Here is a 21,177-nt window from a genome sequence, read left to right on the forward strand (position 1 = left end):
ACTCAACTTTAGAACTTATCTAATTTTGCAAATTAGCAGGCTTTACCTGCTATTGTCAAAAGCCCAACCTCCATATCCCATCAGTGTTTTCAGATTCTTATTTCTGTGAGGAAGAATGGAAGAAAACATTATTGTCAATGTAACAGTGAATAAGGCAGGTTAAAATGGCATCAATATCTTGACCGATATAAGGATCCAGACCAATTAATAAATTATTGAATAAAAATTGAAAGAACTTTGGTTGCTGTAAATCAGAAACAAAAACAGAATTTGCTGGAAAAGCTCAGCAGGTCTGGTAGCATCTGTGAAAAGAAATAATTTTGGGTCTGGTGACTTTCTGAGGATGGGTCACTGGACCCGAAACATTAATTCTGATTTCTCTTCACGGATGCTACTAGACCTGCTGAGCTTTTCCAGCAATGTCTGTTTTTATTTTACAGTTTACCATGTGTTTTTCACTACACTGACTCCATTACATGGAGAAAGTAACCTTTTTCTCAGATTGTCATACTTTATGACTTGATGTAACTTTCTTAAAGGTATAGATCCATCTGTTCTAGAATCTATACCTCTTCTCACTTTAAAGAATGGGAATGCTTTTTCCAATAAACGTGCATGAGAATATGTAAAGAAACATTGAGCAAATTTTTATCAGGTACTGAACGATGTAGGGATTGAGGGGAAAATTGGGGAAAATGTGTGAAATCAGCGGTGGGGGGCTTCTTGACATTGAGTGCAAAATATCCCATTTTCAGCCTCGGATTGAATGGTGAGACAAGATCTCATTAGTGAGCGGCAAATTATTGTGTAATTATTATTAGTTAGTTTTGCCTCATTTACGAGCAGTTACTCCTCTTTGTCTCTACATACCAGATAAAAACCAGACGGCATCAATTCATGATATGAGAGCGAGAGTGGTTACTTGGCAACTTCAGCTTGTTGCTTGCATCTCTTGACCACCATCTTGGACACCAGTCACCAACAACACAGATAATACTCCAAACACTCCAAAGGCAGCAGTTACTTGCACAGTCCATCCATGGATGTTGACTGGATGTTGGCATTGAACACGTACCAGCCTCTTTGCACCCTCTTGGCACTTCTCATCCTATTTGCAAGACTTCCATGGTGTACTTTGGAGCTTCCCAGAACTTTTCATTGTAGTGGTGCTGCAAGGACAGTTTGCACATAGGGTTTGGACCAAGGGCATGCCAGGGATCTGTGTTTGATCTCTTACTGCTCTTAGTACTTAATCTTCTGTGTTGCCTTTTCTTTTAGCATAGATACAAATCCAGGCAGATTGTCATGATTGTCGGCAGTGATCAGACAATGTGAGGACTATGTTGCTTACAGCACATTGTTATGTCCATCTCACACCTGCACCAGATGCCAACAACCTATGTGGGAACTACACTAAACACACACCAATCAAATGGCCATGTCTGAAAGTCTAAGGGGAGTAGTCATCAGTCAAGTTAAGGGAGAAGGCTTTCATTCAGGGTGTCTCAACACAGTAAGTCAAGGGCATCATCTATGATCAGTCCAGGGACATTCTGGGATACAAAAAGTGACAATAATTTTGAATGAGGGAGATTGCATATTTAAAATAGACAGATGCTAGCACATTAGAGGACATGAGTTGATGTGCATGGTGGGGTGAATTCTCGGTGGTCACCATGACATTGGCCTGATGGTTGGGATAGTGTAATGCAATGGTTGTCACGGCTAAACCGTAGGGCCAGGGCTCACAGGCAATGTTGAGAGCTGCAGGTGTAAGTCAAAGTGGTGTGTGGTAATGTGGAGGCTCAGTACTGATGGGCTTGATGGGGAACGGCAGGAAGAAAGGAAAATGGTGGTTCAGAGTATTCTTTCATTGCTGGGCTGATATTGAGACTCTCTATGCCAAGCGTGATGTGCATGGCCGTCCATTCACATCCAAATCATAAATCCACACTGGAAATTGAAAATGGCTGCAAACACACTCAGAGTGGGAGGGACCTTCTTTATTTGTCTGAACATGCAGGCTGCTCTTGTAAGGGACTTGAACCCCTTCATTAAATGCATGATTTATTGGCATGTGTATTTTACAGTGAATTAATGCAGTGAACAGCTTCAACTGTTACCATGATCCGGTGCCATTTTGAATAGCTTAAGAATAAAAAAAATTTGAAAGAAAGTCCATCTTCGTTTCACTGCCTCCGCCATCGATGCCTGTGCCATCATCCCTCCTTCATCTCGCTGCCATCTGCGCAGGACCCACCAACGATGAGTTGCCACTCTACAGGCGTCATCTTCTTGCCGCTGGGCCAATGTCCTTCTGTTATCACACCCCCACTGTCTGCACCAGACCCACCAACATTGAAGTCACCACTCTAGAGGTACCATATTTTTACTGCTGGGCCACCTCAGCAATGTTGCCTCCATCGATGTGCCATTCATTGTTGAGCTATCCACCAATGTACCATTCACCAATAACTACTCTGTGTCTGGTACTAGACCTACACTTGTGCCTCCATCAAGAAAAGGTAATGAGCAAAGAAGATGATGAGAAAGGAAAGGAAAAGCAGGAAAAAGGGAGCAGATGAGCCCTGGGCTCAGGAGAGCCTGAACTCGACCTACCCACTGAAAGATGTGTCAACGATAAGGAATAAATCAGGGGGAAATTACAAGATGGCAATTATAGTTACCATTGACAAGTCACAAGTTAGGAGTCTGATGGAATACTCCACAATTGGGTGCAAACCCAACAACATTCAAGAACTCTATTCAGACCACTCAGTATTCTGTAAGTTTCAATGAGATTTCCCCCTCATCCATCTAAACTCCACTGAATACAGACTAGGAGTCCTTAATGCGAGATCATTTTTATTAACCTCCTCTGAACCCCTTCAAAACCAATGCATTCTTCCTTAGACAAGGGCCCCAAAACTGCTCACAATATTACAAATGTGGTCTGACCACAGCGTTATACATTGTCACCAGTACATTGCTACTGTTGTATTCTAGCCTTCTTGAAGTCAATCTGAACATTGCATTTGCCTTCCTAACTGCCAACTGAACCTGCATGTTAACCTTAAGAAAATCCTGAACAGGACTCGTAAGTCCCTTTTTGCTTCTGATTTCCCCATTTAGAAAATAGTCTATGCCTCAATTCATCTTACCAAAGTGCATAACCTCCCACTTTCCCAAATGATATTCCATCTGCCACTTCTTTTCCTACTGACCTCGTCTTTCAAGTCCTTCCAAGCCTTACCAATTCTTGAACACTATCTGTCCCCCCACCTATTCTTGTGTCATCAACAAACATAGTAACAATGCCCTCAACATTTGTCAAGAACGTTAATATATAACATGAAAATTTGTGGACCCACCATTGACACCTGCAAAACTAGTCATTAGCTTCCATCCTGAAAAAAAACCCTTTGATTTCTACTCTCTGCCTTTTGCCATTCAGCCAATCCTCTATCCATGCTAGTACTTTGTCCCTAACACCCATGGGTTCTTATTTATAAAAGTTCCATGTTGAGATATTCCATGTTCCACTGTATGGAGGAGTATGTTAAGTGTTGTGAGTGTGCGAATTTGGAGTATTTCTGATAATGCCACACAGGTTCATTTGAAGCATGATCAATGGATCCAGTCACTGAAGGGATTGTTGTCACTGTTGCTGTAATGTTATGAATGTGTGGAGAAATGGAGGAGGGCAAGACATTCCAGCAAGATCAGGACCAGCAGTAAGTTAAGAATTCATAGCTGATGTCCCCTCAGAATTTGTAGAAGATACAGGAGGACCAGAGTCCATCATCCTTGATGCCATTTCCTCCAGATGAGTATTGTCACCATAAACGTAAGATGTCCTGGGACATCATCACAGCACTGTGACATGATGTACAATGAGAAAGAGTGGATTGCCATCATACCCAGTGTCTGTCAAGATGATAGCTGAGCTAAACATGTATGCAAACTGGATAAAAGCAAATTACTGCAGATGCTGGAATCTGAGAGAATGCTGGAAAATCACAAAGCTTTGACAAAAGGGTTAGTTAGACTCGAAACGTCAGCTCTTTTCTCTCCTTACAGATGCTGCCTGACCTGCTGAGATTTTCCAGTATTTCTCTTTTGATGTATGCAAACTGGCTGATTCTAAGGATATACTGGGAATCTGTGTGGGATCTCTAATTGGTCAACCCACAGATGTATCGAGGATTTTACTGATCAAATCTGTGCTAGCTCACACCTCTTCAATTCATTTCCCCATGATAAGGTCAATGCTGCCGCCTGGGCAGTAGGAATTGAAATCAAAACTGGTTTCCCCCAGATGCAGGGTACAATAAACTCTACACACATTGTGTTCAGAGCGTCATATCATAATGCAACTGACATCATCAACAGAAAAGGATTCCAATCCAACAATGTGTAAGTCATCTTTGATCATCAGTTCCAGTCTGCACCAGGTACCCTGAAAACGTCTATGATGATTATCTTGAGAATTCTTATATTTTAGGTTTGTTTCAAGGGCTGAATGACATACAAAGATGGTTACTTTGTTCCTCATTCTTTTTTACTATTGATAATCACTTTGAGCTTTTTGAAGCCTTTCCTACACATGATGGTCCCACACTAAACAAAAAGCTGTGAATGCTGGAATCATAAATAAAAACAGAAATTGTTGGAAAAACTTAGCAGATCTCATCTGTGGAGAGAAATCAGAGTTGGCATTTTGGGTTCAGTGACTGAGGAAGGGTCACTAGACCTGGGATATTAACTTTTATTTCTCTCCACAGATGCTGCCAGACCTGTTGAGTTTTTTCCAGCAATTTCTGTGATGGCCCCACATTGTACAGTGAGCAGTTGCTGGGCAATGGGGAAAGTGACACTCACTTTAACACAGTGATCCAACAATCTTAGTAAGTTACCTTTCTTTTCTGGATTATGGTCATGGATTTTATAGTATGACAAGTGAATTCTTTAAAATGAGAGCAGGGAAGAGGGGACGTTATTGAATATGTCGAACACAACAATTCCTTTTTCGCAAATCTCAGATGGGGACATAGTGTACTACAGACTGTTGTCAGATGCAATTTATTAAACTACACTGAACAAACTGAATATTACAGTTAATGTTGCACAATGGTATCTTTGAATAGTTGTGCAAAAGAGAATTTGGTGAAATAGCCAATCATCATGTGACGATACTATGGCTTTAAGAGCTGTAGTTTGTCCTTTATTTTATGAAGAAAGGTGGAGACAGAGGTGGCGAGCAGTCTGCTCCAAAGCAAGAGGCCTTGTTTTTTTTAATTATAAAGTTGGAGCAATAAAAGCAGCCTGAATGAGGTTTTCAGTAGCAGTTGCTGGCTGAACTAACTCCACAGAGGTCGGTACTCTGTCACCAAGTCACCTTTTATTTACACATGCATAGTATAACCCAGCTAGCACAAAGCCAGCTCCTGGACTGAACAGATTCACTGACAGTCCTGCTTATATCTGTAGGCCAAGGTTCCTTGATTGGACCAAGTTAACAGCCCCAGTGAGATCCATCTGGCTGACCTCATTCTAATCTCTACACTAGGATCTTGAAGCTGGATGTGGAAGCTCTGTTACAGCTAAAACCTAGGGTTTTCTCCCTGCTGCTGTAATTGCATATGAGACAATCTATATTACTGAATTTGACTTTGCCAAGAATGTGTTTATGGGATGTTACTGTATTGCTTCACTTAATTAGTCATAATTTATATATTCTTTTGTTAAGCATTTCAATAGAGTTATAATTAAGTCAATTATTTTATTTTATCTGTATTTTTATTGCAGTATAAAAATAAAATATGTTTTGCTTAACTTTGAGTAGTTTGACAAATTGAATTGCATTTCGAATGCAACACCTTACACTTACCTTTAAGGTAAAAAAACGTGAGAGTCCCCTCTATCTTCTTAACATATCTAGACAGGTTTGGCCTAAGCCATAACAACCAGGATTTACTCATGCCCATGATATGGAAAATACAAGGGGCAAATTTTCATCACTGGTCAGAAGGAATCTCATGTGGAAGGAAATGGTTTGTTAATTGTTCAGGTCAATGGAATTGACACAATTTACACAATTGATTGGTGTCCTTATGTTATGAAGTTGAAGGCATGTATTGTACCTTTAAGAAAGAATGAAAGCTGTTTTGCACTGAGAGCTTGTAGGCACCTGTTATGTGACTGACTAGCAGTCTCAGAGTGTACTGCAAAATTGTAAATATGTAACATTTGGCTGCTATGTTCACAACCATTTGAATTTAACCAATCAGTTTAAATTATGCCCCAGGATAGAAAAACCCGATTCAATTTGAATTTTAGTGTTTTGACAACATCAAACCAAGAGACACTCTGATGTTTGGGATCAAATAAGCTGGTATTTTGAGAGTTAGCCAGAGAGAGAGCAACCTGCCATCTAGAGAGAGACTGCCATTCAAAACACTCTCTATCAAAGGTACCTTTTTCATATGAAACATCTTTGCAGCAAAGGACCGAAGACGGCCCAAGGAGATCTGTAGCTGAAAGAAGACAGATACCGTGATGACAGCTGTTGTCTGGTTTTGAAAATTAAGTTGATGTAATTTTAATAAGAGATTTTTATTGGATTAGTATATAGTTACAGAGTTGGAGGTAGGTAACAGACCTTCAAGAGAAAGGAGGCTTACAGTTGTAAATAGTTGTTATTTAATGTCCACTTTTAGAGTTAAGAATAAAATCTGTCACTCATACTTTAAAAGGTTATGAGGCAAGGTGAGCTTTTCTGTGTGTTTGAAATTAGCAGAAGGCTTTACCACCATGTCTTACTGTTGAGTCAATAAATGTATTCACACTCCAATGCTGTGACTTTCTCTGTGCACAGGTGACCCATATGTACATGTACTAACATGTTTTGAATGTAGATCTTGCAGAATTAAGACTTGTTTGCCTTTGATGATTGCATTCTGGGAGAGTCCTAGTTCATCTCTGTGTCAGAATGAAGGACATATTACCTCAAGGGCCTATGTCACACTTTAGTTTTCTCTGGGTTATTGGACATCCTACACATTTAATCTCAATGTCCTCTTCGGAACATTGTTCTATGACATGCAAAACTTTGGACCCTATTTTGTTGGATAAGAAAAGCCAAACCTTATACAAGATTTGAATTTTTCACTAAAACTATTGACACTGCAATAGTTGTACCAGAGTCAAGCTCTTGCAGACACTGATCTGCTACAAATTGCTTTGAAAAACTTATATTCTTCTTCTAGGAGCATGTAAATAATATGTTCTTTAGGTTTAGTGTTTTTCCAAAGGATTCAATGGGTGTAAAGGCAATAATCAGTTCCATTGGCCATTCAGTTCAGTTAGCTTCAGAGAAATCCTATACCTTTTTGTTGACATCTGGCTGTGAGGCAGTTAATTATTTCATCTGGTTTTTGCCATTACCCCCTATCTATCGAATTCCCAGCTATCTTCCTCCCAGCCCCAGTCCCCTCTCATTTATCTCTCAGGCCACCTGGGCAACTCCCCAACATTCTTGATGAAGAGCTTATTCTCAAAACATCAACTCTCCTGCTCCTTAGATGTCGCCTAACTGGCTATGCTTTTCCAACACCACACTTTTTGACTCTGATCTCCAGCACCTGCAGTTCTCACTTTCTCCTGATGTGAGATCAAGCCTACATACCCTGAAATGGACTTGAAATATGCTTTGATCTTCTAAATTCTGAAAAATTGTGTCAAGATCTTGAAGTCCATTATCAGAAAAATCAAAGGTTTTCATTCTTCTAACCCATCAAAGTCCACTGTAAGAAGAAAGTTGACTGTCTTTCTTTCGCAGCTATTTTCTGATCCATAAAATTAGAGAACGATTCCTTCTGTAAACAACCAAAGTTCTGATAGAATGTCAGGACTGCCAATCAATGGAGAGCTTGCTTGTGTGTACCTTTATGTCCTTCAAAAATTTTAAGCTAAAGTCTATATTACAGTCTAGTGTTTTTGTTTACTTCCCTCTTCTTTCTTGTCTTCTGCAAATTTAAAAGATGTTGTTACCTTTAAATGTTGTAGGTTTGTGCCTGTTGTCGGCTTTCCCAGCATAAGAAGCAGTAATGTCCTCATATATGCCTTTTCATTATTTTTGCACCACTTAGGGGAAGAGAATTGCGGAATCCACAGAATTATAGACACAGGTAACTCCTCTTTAGTATAAAAATGAAACTTCTGTTTGTTTCCTGTACTTTGTTCCATAATCGATTAATTAAATCAAAGTTTTCCTTCGGTACTTTTAAACAGCATTTTTTGTTTAAAGAGTGAAAGATCGAGTTCCCCAATGTCCATCAATGCAGCTTTGTATCCTTTACTTGTACCATTCACTCTTGGATGTCGTTGTAATGTCAACTCTGACCTTAAACAGATTGGTAGATGGCTGTTAGGGAAAAATATTTTCATAACTGATGTCCGGCTATCAACCTTTGGCCTTCATCATCCACTCATATCCACTTACTGGCTTCGTGATGAGCTTTAGTCATGTGCAGCCATGATGATACACTTTTCAATAGCTTAATCTGCGGGAGATGTACCATAACAACATGAGTTCTTGAACTTGATTCATGACACTAACTATTTACATGACTACAATATCATAGACTTACATGCCCTATCCAGGTTCATTGCATCCTGATGTTTTTGTATCTTATACTCGCATCTAACTAGTTAAAGATACCTCACTGACTTCACCTGGAGAGAGAATGATTGAAGGTAGGTTATTCTAGAATATTGGGTTTCATCATGTCATGTAATGTCTTAACAGTCCAACCTGGTAGGTCTGAAATCTATGCCATTGTACAACAGCAATTAATCAATAATCAAAATAAAACAAATAATTGTGCATACTGGAAATCTGAAACAAGACAATTTGCTAGAGAAACTCAGCAGGCCTGGCTGTGGAGAGAATGTGAAGGTAACGTTTTGAGTTCAGTAATCCTTCTTCAGAACACCAAACACTTGTTAAAAGAATTTCAAAAATAACACAACAATGATTGCAAATTGCAAAATGGATAAGAAAATCTGAACTAATGCATTTCACTGGGAATGATATGACTTACTTCTTTTTCAGATCATTAAATCTCTGATATGAATCATCTTCTTTCCATAGAGACATGTCAGCTGCCTCACTGGCGTCGGAATAAACCAGGTGGCTGCACAGGAAAGGATCAATACTTTCAGGGTAGAACTCAATACCTTCTACTCTTTCCTCAGACCATGCTAAGTAGTAACAAAGTAGGACGAAGGAAGAAACTAAAGTGGGAGAAAATAATGTTATTATTTGAAATTTTAAAGACCAAACTGTTGCAAAACTGACAAAATAAAAATGAGATTGCCCTTTCTGAAGAACTGTTTGAATTTTTAAAAAACTGATGTGGTTTACTTGAACTTTTGGAACAATCTTGAAATGAAATCTGCCAATGCTCCTGCCAGACACTTATGGAGACGAAGAGAATTTATGTACATGTTTCATATAATTTCTTGTGAATTAAAATTAATCAGATTTAATTTGACTGAAGACATATATTTATCCCCATTCCCACACACTATGCTGAGAAAAATTTGATCAGAAGATCGAAACAGAAATGCCATGTGCATCTTACAGGATGGGAGGTGGAAATTGCAAGAGCTTATTGTTGAGAAAACAGTCATGTTTTGGAAAAGGAAAAATCATTAGGTTGTAAAAACTCTATAAAACTGTCACTTTTATGCAAGTCACTTTCCTTCATACAACTTACCTTACTCTCTTCTCTCCACACAAACAATTTTTTTTAGAGTGAACAGAGACTCCTGTTTGTTTGTTTTTTTTTGGCTAAACTCCTGTTTTTTTATCTCCTGTTTTCTTTTCCTTTCCTTTTCTTTTTTTTAATTACCACCACACTGCCACCTAACTGCGGTAGTGCTTATTTTCTCCCCAGCATGTTGTGTGTGTGCAGATGTGAGACACAGTGAGAGACACAAGGTGCATAAACGATTATTCCAGAGGATTCATTCATTTCAGAGGATTGCCTGCAGTTATTTCACAATCCAATTATGTTTTGGGGAAGAAAGTTCTGTAAGATTTCACTTAATGCAAAGCTCCTTCATTAAATTTAATGTGTTACGGTATTTGAAATTCTGCAAATCTTTTTAAATTAAAATTTGTGCTTTAAGATGCTTGAAATTTTCATTGCAACAATTTTCAATTATCACTCTTGTTGAACCCTAAATATTCTGATCAGACAAAACAAAGCTAATCTGATTCTGAGTCTTCTCACTCTGCATTGTTAATAGCTAGGATGATCCTCGTTGTTTTTTTCCTACACCTTTGCAATATCCTCTCAGTATTTTGTGCAAAATAAACTTAATTGCCATTCAATATTTCTCATTATTTTATAAACTTAAGCCACAGGAGAAAGTGAGGACTGCAGATGCTGGAGATCAGAGCTGAAAATGTGTTGCTGGAAAAGCACAGCAGGTCAGGCAGCATCCAAGGAACAGGAGAATCGACGTTTCGGGCATGAGCCCTTCTTCCTGAAGAAGGGCTCATGCCCGAAACGTCGATTCTCCTGCTCCTTGGATGCTGCATAATCTGCTGCGCTTTTCCAGCAACACATTTTCAGCTCTAAATTTAAGCCACAATCTGGCTGAAAATGTCTTGGACACAACTTAAAATATTTGAATGTTATTGGAAGGAAGGACCAGCATAGACTGCAGAAGAAGCTCATGGTGTATTGCAGGGTTGAATTCTAATGGAGTGAAGTTGAGAGAAAACCATAGAAGTTACTTATGCAACCCTAATGTGACAACGTCAAATCTAAGTGAGTGTGACTTGTTAAGAGGCGTTGAATCTGACCTGCTGAGGGCGATTATTGAAGTACACTGTGTAGTCAGACACAGCATTTTGACAAGGCAAAGTGAAATAAATATAGGGTGGTTTGTCGGTTTGGAAAATGTGAGGGGCTCAGAGAGGTGTTTAGGCCAGGAGGCCTGAGGAAGTGTTTGGTGTGGGATGAATGGAAAGGAGTTTGGAGCAAAGATTTCACAGAAAGTTTAAGGGTGAAAGTTTGAAAGAACATCAGGGCAAAAAGCTCAGGATTATGCTAGGGAAAAAAATAATTGAAGGAATTCAGCACAGTTTCCTTGGAGAAGACTTTAGTGCAAGAGGAATTCCAGGTGAGAGGTTCAAGGAGGAGATAGGAAGGATAGTTTTACAGATGTGTTTGGAGTGGGAGTCTTGGAAGAAAGTATCCAAGAAGCAGCAACAGTTAAAAACTATCAGTAACACATTCAGAAAGCTAGATTGAAGTGTGACAGCCACAAGAAAAGAGGTAAATTAATTGGTTGGAGAGTATTGCTTTTTAGGGACTGATCTGAACAATAATAAAAGTGTCAGGAATTAGTGATAAGTAAAAACATAAGTAGCTAATGAGCTTCTTCTATTTTCTTTCACTTCATTTTTACATAAAGCCTATTTTTACTAGTTAGATGTGTTATGTATCAAGTTGAGACACAGAGACAGACAGCCAAAACAGATTAGCTTTTCTACTTCTGTCTTCAAATACTAGATCAAACTGTCTAAGACATCCAATAATTACTTGAATGGCTCCTAGTCAGAACTTTTCAATAACCAGTCCCAGACTTTGTGAATAATTGATTCCATAAATGATAAGTAACACCAATTTTGTACGTCTAACAAAATAATTATTTAACACATAACTGTTGCATAGCAAAAATTAAACAAATGGGGAAGCTTTGATTAACATCAATGCTTTAACCATGGAACATTTGTTTTCAACTCCTATTCACACAAAAGACAGACAAATAAACATAGTTAAAAGGATAAATAAAAGAAACAAACAAAATTGGGTAGATTACTTAAAGGGCTTCCATGATGCATTGCTTCACATGGATATGTGTGCACTACTTGATTGCTCTGCTGAAATGTCAATCGGGGTTATCGTCTCAATTCTCAGGCAAAACCAACAATATTTCTAAGCTAGTTTTCCTCTCTCAGGGCTTCTGGAAGCTTGTCTAGCAATTTAAGCAGAGAGCTTTCAAATCTTCATACTGTCTCAACAGCAGCCCAGAAACATCTTTCAGAAAACATACTTAAATCAAAACTTTAATTTTGGTTCTGCCCTGATGGACTGTTTGACTCTTCCTGAGGTCTGAATTACCATTCAACATTTGCCATCTGCTTAAACATGGAGTCTCTTCCAGACTTGCCAGAACCAAATGTAAAAAGGGCAGTAGTAGCAGAACGCTCTCGTATCATGCAAAAATCAATGATGGCAGGACAGATTGAGTGTGCAGTTCATGAAGTTAATAAAGTTTACCATATCCTAGACTTCATTATTGGTCATTTAGGATTCAAATCAATGAGATTATATTGAACTGTGTAGGACGTAGGTTTGGCCTGAGATGGAATAATGCATCCTGTTCTGGGCAGTACAGTCTAGGAAGGATGTGAAAGCTTTGGAGAAGGTGCAGAAAAGACTGACAAAAGTTGTTTCAGAATTGAATTAATGCTGATTGACAGTTAACAATCAGACTCTGTTTTAATCCTAAACAAAACATTTGACTTTGTTGGTCAAGACATTGCCTTGAGAAATGAAACATTGAATGGCTGACATTAAATTTGTTGAGGTCAAATAGGCACAATGCATGTACATGTTCATTCTGCTCAGAAAGAACACAGTCCTATATAATAATATATTTAACTTAGGACGTACAAGTTCAACACAGTGCAGCATCAAATGACAACCTTACATTGATGTCAGCATAATTATTCATATGTTCATGATTATCCAGCAAATTGTCAAATTGTAGAATCACTTCTTAAGCTCAATCTTTGCTGGTTAGATGATGACTTTGTGTGACTGTCTAAAACAAGTGATAGAGATTTAGCCACCCGTTACCTATCTTACCTGATGGTCAATGAAATTACCTTTAAATCAATTCCTGATTCTCAGTCTGTCATGGTGAGATTTGAACTTGCTTTCAGCTGGATTGATATATGAGCATTAATCTCTGCGCTTGGCAATAAGATTCTTACCCACAGACGGAGAATGTGCTGCGGGTGGGTGGAAGGGGTATGGGAAGGAAGGGGAGAGTAGTCATTCTGAGTGAGCAGCCCCTGCCAGCACTGGATTCTTTCATCATGCACAGAATGCCATTGAATGAGGCCCCTGCCCACCCTAGGACAATGCATATAAGCCTGCAGCTTTTTATCTTGTCCATTGCATGACCCTACCCAAGTGCTGGTTGAATTCAAGTGGTAGTGGGATGCGGTTTCTAAACTAATATCTGAGGAGTCTGCCCACCCTGGAATTAACTGGACACGATGACCCCACATCTTCCCAAACCAACACCTCCAGACCCACCACTCGGAGATCATTAGAGTCTGCCATACGTTAGCTCAAGCTAACGTACCAGTTTATTAGATTAGTTACAGTGTGGAAACAGGGCGTTCGGCCCAACAAATCCACACCAACCCGCTGAAGCGCAACCCACCCAGACCCCATTCTCCTATATTTACCTCTTCACCTAACACTACGGGCAATTTAGCATGGTCAATTCACCTAACTGGCACATTTTTGGACTGTGGGAGGAAACCGGAGCAGCCGGAGGAAACCCACGCATACACGGGGAGAATGTACAGAATCCACACAGTCAGTCGCCTGAGGCAGGAATTGAACCCAGGTCTCTGGTGCTGTGAGGCAGTAGTGCTGACCACTGTGCCACCGTTGTTCAGTATAAATTTACAATGACTTACCCAGTGATGCTTGAATCAAGAAGACCAAACTCACTAAAATAAAAAGAAATTTACAATATCATTTCATATCTCTTTTTGAAAAGCTTGTATCAGATATTCACATAATTGATGAAGACTACATCTGACACTAATTTAAATTGGCATTTTAAATTTCATCATTCTATAATGTAAGGTCATTCTATGGTATCAATATCTTAAATCAAATATTTTACTCTTTAATCTATTTTCTTTGTCTCTAATAATGATTTCTTTGTTGAATATGTTGTTTTCAGAAATTACGCAAGTTGACAGTTTGTAAAAATCTAACCGATTTGACTGCATGTGGATATATGCTGAAAACAGACATCTGAAAAATATCATGTTCCAGAGCAAGTAATACTCCAGGAGAAAAAGATGCTTATGAGTTGTCAATTCACTACTTTTGATATGCATATGTTTGTAGATTATAATCAGGTAGAGGGACAGGTAGTATTGAGGAGGTGGGGAGGCTGCAGGAGGATTTGGATAGGTTAGGAGAGCGGGCAAAGAAGTGGCAGATGGAATACTATGTGAGAAAGTGTGTGGTCATGCAATTTGGTAGGAAGAATAGAAGCATGAACTATTTCTAATATGGGGAGAAAATTCAGAAGTCTAAGTGCAAAGAGATTTAGAGGTTCTATTCCAGGATTCTCTCAAGGAAAACTTATAGGTTGAGTCAGTAATGTTTGAAGGTGTAGAGGTTACCTACCTGTACCTTTAAGAGAATTGAGGGACTTAGCAAGCACACAGAATGCTGGAAAATTTACAATGTAACATTTGGTTCAGCAGCTAACAGTATCTAGGTTGTTATGAGACAAAACAAAATTCAAATTCGGCCAATCAGTTTAAATTATGCCCCAAGAGACTAAACTCCAATCAAGTTTAAATTTGGTATTTTGACAATATTAAAACCAATGAAATGATCTGATGCTATGGGGTGTAAGAATGGGGATAATTGAATAGTTGGAGGAGAACTGCCAAAAGACCAACAGATGTAGGCTGCTAGTAAGAACTCTCTGAGAGGTACCTGTCTGGAGAAACAGTCTGCACAGGAAAAAAGATCGACACCGACTTGGAGAGCAAATCTACAGAGGAAGATACCTAGAGAAGATTCAACAGCTGGTTGGTATTGAAATTTGAAATTTTTTTGTAAATCTTAATCAGGGATTTTATCAGACCAATATAGTCAGGGGCAAAGTAAAAGATAGATTTACATAAATGTGTTGTAAATAGTTGTTAGTTAATTATTCTCTGTTAGACCTTAAAAAATTAAAGTTGTTAATTTTTACTTTAAATAGTGACTTTTGGGGATAGTTCTTACCTCTCAAATTTTAACAGATTACAACATGGGTTAAATAATTTCTGTGTTACAGGTTTAAATTAGCAGGTTTGGTTTATCCCATGTCATAACAGTGGTTAGGAAGGCTAAAGCAAGATTGGCACTTATTTTGAGAGGACTTGAATATAAAAGCATGGATGTACTTCTGATCAGGCCACATTTGGAGTATTGTGTGCAATTTTGGGCCCCATATCTCAGGAAGGTTGTACTGGCCCTCGAGCATGTTCAGAGGAGGCTTGCAAGAATGGTCCCAGGAATGAAAAGTTGAATATATGTTTGAGGACTTTGAGGACTCTATTCTCGAAGGAGTTTAGAAAGATGAGGGGGTATCTAATTAAAGTGTAAAGAATACTGAATGACCTGAACAGAGTAGATTTTGGGAAGGTCTTTCCATTGGTAGGAGAGACTAGGACCCAAGGGCACATCCTTAGAGTAAAAGGAAGACCTTTTAGAATGGAGATAAGGAGAAACTTCTTCAGCCAGAAAATGGTGAATCTATGGAATTCACTGCCACTAAAGGCTGTGAAGGCCATGTAATTGAGTATATTTAAGAGATGGATAAGTTCCTGGTTGTTAAGGGGACAAAGGGTTATGGGAAGAAAGTAGGTTTGAGAAACTTAACAGCCATGACTGAAAGGCATAGCAGGTTTGAAAGGTTGAATGGCCTAAATTCTGCTTCTGTGTTTTATGGTCTTAGGTTTCCATCTTCATTCTGATTGATCAAGAGTAGGTCAAATACAATGGGTAATTATATTCTCCCTAAATTCCATGGTGACTCAAAAAATTGTACAAGATCTTAGCATGTCCCTTTTGCTTGCAGGAGGTGGTTCATGTTTAGGAAGGTGTGTTACTTTCAACAAGTATAAATAAGTCACATTCAGAATCTGTCTCACTATCTTAAATTGGTTGTTTCTGTAACTATCAGTGTGGTCAGAATTACGCAGTAAGTACTGTCCAATCATGGAATCACATCCAGCAGTAGATGGTTAGTTGGGGTTTTGCAACCAAATGCTGGTTTAGTACCAACTGTACTCTGCCTATCATGAAAAACAGAAGCAATGCGCATGTGATACAATGGGCCAGTAAGTCTGTGATTGAACACTACTATGAATGCATCAATAATTGATTTAATCTAATCAGTTGATCACATTGAGTGGCTCAATGTGCTTGCTGCATTCATCTGCAGGGACTCATTTTATTCTACCAAAAATATTATGGTGAAGCCTTGCATTTCTTTGCAATTACCTAGGACCTTGGGGATCTTATAGTTTCTTGTTGTTTTTCTCAGCCAGCGTTCACAACACAACCAATCAATCATAATTCTCCTGTAGTTTAACTTTCTTCAATCATTTGAAATTTGGCATTCTTGCATTGGTTCTGGTGAACGCAAGATTTACAGTACAGTGACATGTCTCTGTTTTCAACAGTGTTCATATTTTTTACTGCCAAATGACAATATGAGGATAATTTCCTGAGTGTGTATGCTGGCATTGAGGAAGCCCCCTTCCTCCGGGACATTCTAGCCAATCATAAGGGTGATGCATGAATGGACGAGTATAACATTTTAGATGTGATCTTAATCTGTTCCATCCTTGACTTTTTACTGGGCATCTTCTTAATTCCCTTGCTCTGTGTGAAAACACCTATATGAAACTACAGAAAGTGTTGAACTACTATCCTATTGGTGATGAGTAAAACCCAGTAAAATGTGTGTATTTGCCATTTCAGTTAATGCAAAATTAAGAAAATAAAGGACAAGATGTACAATACTGACCAATCAAGAGATGTTGCTTCACCATTGCAGTCCTCTGAAGTGAATTTGTAGAAGTCTTTCTGCAGACTGCAGTTGAGGCTGAGTCGCTAACTATATTGAAGGTTGAGAATAAACAGATTTTTTAATCAGTCAGGGAATGAAGGATAATAGGAAAAAAGTAGGAAAATGGAGCTGAGGATGATCAGAACAGGACTGAATGGTATAGCGGACTCAAAGGGCAAAATTGCCAACTCCTGCTTATAGTGTTATGGAATTTTCTTTCATGAATTGAATTTGAACTCTTCTGATTGTCTTGAGGTTTTCTGAGTACCTCGCTATCAAGTATTTAATAAGGACTACATAGTTTGTAATTGACAGCTTCCGTTTCTCTTCATATCTGAATAAAAAAGGAACATTTATTATTTTTCAATTGAAATCAATCTTCCCAAATCAAGGGAATTTCAGAAAAAGAGTCATCAACTCTCTCCCTAGTTCCATCATTTTAAACACTATGGTGAAGCTCATTGAGACCTAGGAACTGGTCAGGCTGCCTCTCAACGGGGTGCTCAATATAAATTCCCAGGTGATTTTGATTTTCTTGAGATCATCTCCCCCTTCCATTTCTGTTTTACATCTAACTCTAGGATGTTAATATATTTCCAATAGTGAAGACCAATGTTAATGGTCTGCTCAATTCATCCACCACCTCCTTATTTTCTGTTATTCATTCACTGAACTAATTGTTTTAGAAAAACATTAATTTTTCAACTCTTCACTTTTTCCATTACCAATAGAAACTCTTACCATATGTTCTTACATTTTCCTTGCATTTTCCCCTCTTTATCGATTGTTCAATCGTCCTTTGCTGTTCTTTATATTGTCAGAAGTCACATGACACCAGATTATAGTCTAACAGGTATATTTGAAATCACAAAAATGATGGGCGCTGCTCCATCATTGAGTGAAGTGAAGAGAAGTACATGTGCATAGAATTTATGGGCAGAGAGATAAAAAAATCATACAAATGGCGTGAGTGGAGTGTCGATAGGCTGCATAGGAAGTGAAGGGATGACCTATGATCCAATTAATTCAGGCCAAAAGATAATTACAAAAATTAAAAATAAGATGGTGCTGGAAACAAACCAAATGAATGGAATAACATGATAGGTATGAGAGTTGCGTGTTGAGAGTCTAACCAAAGTAACAAGCAATCTACAACTATACAAACTAATTAAGCTAGAGAGATCATAACAAGTTATCAAGGTGATGGTGTCAAAACAGGACAGTAAGGAAGATTTTACAAATACAGGACAGTGTGGTGATGTTGCATATAGTGTGACATGAACCCAAGATCATGGTTGAAGTCATCTTCGTGGGTATGGAATTTGGCTGTTAGTTTCTGCTCGGTGATTCTGCATTGTTGTGTATCTCAAAGGCTGCCTTGGAGGACAATTACCCGAAGGTCGGAGGCTGAATGTTCTTCACTTCTGAAGTGTTCCCTCACTGAGAGGAAACATTCCTGTCTGATGATTGTTGTGTGATATCTATTCATCCATTGTCATAATGTTTGCATGGTCTTGTCAATATTCAGTGCCTCGGAGCATCCTTGCCTGCAGTGTATGTAATGAACAACTTTGGCCAAGTCACATGAGTATCTTCTGTGTACGCATTGGGTGGTGTTCGCATGTGTGACAGTATTATCCACATCAATAATCTGTCATGTCTTGCAGAGGTTGCCATGATGGGGTTGTGTGGTGTTGTGGTTGATGTTGTGCTGAAGGCTGTGTGGTTTACTGCGAACAATGCTCTGTTTCAGGTTTGGTGCTTGTTTGAAGGCAAGAAGTGGAAGCGTAAGGACGATCTTGGCAAGATGTTCATTGTCATTGATGGCACACTGAAGGCTGCAAAGAACATGGCATAGTTTCTGTGCTCTGGGGATGTACTGGATGAAAAAGGGGACTGCATTGGTTGTGTCCTGTTCCTGTCTTCTAAGGAGGTCTTTCTGGTTTTTCACTTAGGAACGTTGGTGTTTTAAGGGCAAATCTGGTCTCCATGTGTTTGGGTGAAGACCTGGTTGTCGAAGGTGAAGACGCTGTGGTCGAGGATGAAGTGGATGAGTGGTAGAATGGCATATGGAAATTGGTGGTTGCTACTGTTGAATACTGAAGCTGTTGCAGCGATGCCATTGTCATGGGGATGCTGGTACAGAGTGCCGAAATGTCCAGTGTGATGAAGAATGCTTCTCGTTCGACTGCTCTGTGGGTGCTGAGCTTCTGTAAGAAATCTGTAGTGTTGTTACAGAAGGTGGGCGCTCCTTGTACAATGGATTTCAAGATACCCTCGATACAGCCAGAGAGGTTCTCACACGGGGCCCCATTGCCTGAAATGATGGGATGTCCAGGTGTGTTGGCTTTTGTGTATCTTCAGAAGGCAGTAGAAGTCTTCTTTGAGAGAAGTATGTTGGATGAGAGTGCATTGGAAACTCTGAAGGTCTGGATTAAAAGTCTTGATCAGTCTGTTCAGTTGTGTTCTTTGGTCAGATTGTCAGGTAGTTGGCTGTAGTGTTCCTGATTGTTCAGTTATTGTTACGCTTCTTTGCAGAAGTCTGTTCTTTCTACTTTGTATGACAATTGCTCCTCCTTTGTCTGATAGTTTGATGATGATGTTGTGGTTGGTTTTGAGAGTCTAGGTGGCGTTGCATTGTGTTTGGGTGATGTTCTGCACTACCTTTTGTGTACGGCTGATAAATCTGGTGTTAACACATCTCCTGACGGCTTGAGCATACATGTTGAGTCTAGGGCAGCGGCCTTCTGAGGGGTCCAGGTCTTTCTTCTTTGGTCACTGCTCTTTGGATCTTTCTGTCAGCTGTTCCGGTTCATTGTTTGTCTCATTGGGCTCGCTGCTGAGATCCTGGTGTTTGTGAAAGAATTCCTGGAGCCACATCTGTCTGATGAACTTCTCTGTATCTGCCGTGACACCAATGGGGTCTATTTTGGTAGTGGGGCAGAAATCGAGCTCTCGGCTGAGAACTTTAATTTTGTCAGGTTGAAGGATGTGGTCAGACACGGCGACAATGGATTTGCCTGTGGTGGTACCGGTTTCAGAGATAGTACTGGGTGAGGCTTGATTACTCCTGGCGGTGGTGGTGGTGCCAAGTTTCCCCAGTTTCCTGTTCTTGGTGTGCATGCAGGTGGTGGAGTTCTATTACCTCATCTGCTTGGCAGTGTCTCGTAGCTAGTCTGCTGTATCCTGAGCACAAGCTTGAGTATATGGGCTCCATCTTGATTTCAGTGGTGTCTCCTGTAGAGCTAATGCATGAGGTGATTGAGGAATGTGTGCAAGGAATGATGGCAGCTGCACAGTTATCCAATTTGCCAGGACTCTGGTCTTCGCATGATTCAAATGGAGCCTGTCTCATTGGAACAGCTTCCTTCCCCAGTGCTGGTGCGAATGTGCCATGAATTATTTTTTTTCTGTCTTTTTCCCACAAATTTTTGATTCATATGTTTACCTCAGTAATCTTGCTTATCCTGTGCCAAAGTTCCTGGATAAAAGCAAATTACTGCAGATGCTAGAATCTGAAACCAAAAGAGAAAATGCTGGAAAATCTCAGCAGGTCTGGCAGCATCTGTAAGGAGAGAAAAGAGCTGACATTTCGAGTCTAACTGACCCTTTGTCAAAGCTAAAATAAAGGGAGAAATATGGAGGCATTTATACTAGGCTGAGAGAAGGTGATTCATGGCTCCAGGAGCAAAGGTAGCAATAAGGAGGTGATAATGACGGTGCATAGAGAGATTATAGGGAGATTAGGAGCTGTGAATGACCAAGGCTGAAGCCAGTGGTCTGTGACAAAATATGTGGGGGATGGGGAGGGGGATGGGTGAAGCAGAGGCAAAATGGAAAACGGGGGAGAAGGGTAGCAAAGGGGGAAGAGGAGAGGAAAAAGGTGATGAGAGAGTGGGGAGCTAGAGAAAAAGAGACAATCAAGAAATAAGAGGTACAGAACAGTGAAACAAATAAAAAATAAAAATAAAAAAAATTTTAAAAAGGGATAAATAAAATAAATGAAATAAAATTACAGAGCAGAATGAAAACAGTGGGGCCGAGATGGGATAATCATCTGAAGTTGTTGAATTCAATGTTGTGACCAGCAGGCTGTAACGTGCCTAGTTGGAAGATGAGATGCTGTTCCTCCAGTTTGCGTTGAGCTTCACTGGAACATTGCAGCAGGCCAAGGACAGACATGTGGGCATGGGAGCAGGATTG

The 21,177-nt window shown here is 39.5% G+C and overlaps 1 protein-coding gene across 1 annotated transcript in view; it reads right to left on the bottom strand.

The window, feature by feature from the left end:
* LOC140467081 (acidic mammalian chitinase-like) overlaps positions 1-19,097 on the bottom strand; it is a 52,948-nt gene extending 33,851 nt beyond the window's left edge. The window contains exons 1-4 of the mRNA XM_072563141.1: positions 18,926-19,097; positions 13,802-13,834; positions 9,105-9,297; positions 47-103 (exon numbers count right to left, since the gene is read on the bottom strand). Coding sequence (XP_072419242.1) covers positions 47-103; positions 9,105-9,297; positions 13,802-13,834; positions 18,926-19,097 — 455 coding nt within the window. The remainder of the gene's footprint in view (positions 1-46; positions 104-9,104; positions 9,298-13,801; positions 13,835-18,925) is intronic.
* Positions 19,098-21,177: the final 2,080 nt, after the last annotated feature.

Source organism: Chiloscyllium punctatum, chromosome 45 (assembly GCF_047496795.1).
Source record: "Chiloscyllium punctatum isolate Juve2018m chromosome 45, sChiPun1.3, whole genome shotgun sequence".
Taxonomy (NCBI): domain Eukaryota; kingdom Metazoa; phylum Chordata; class Chondrichthyes; order Orectolobiformes; family Hemiscylliidae; genus Chiloscyllium; species Chiloscyllium punctatum.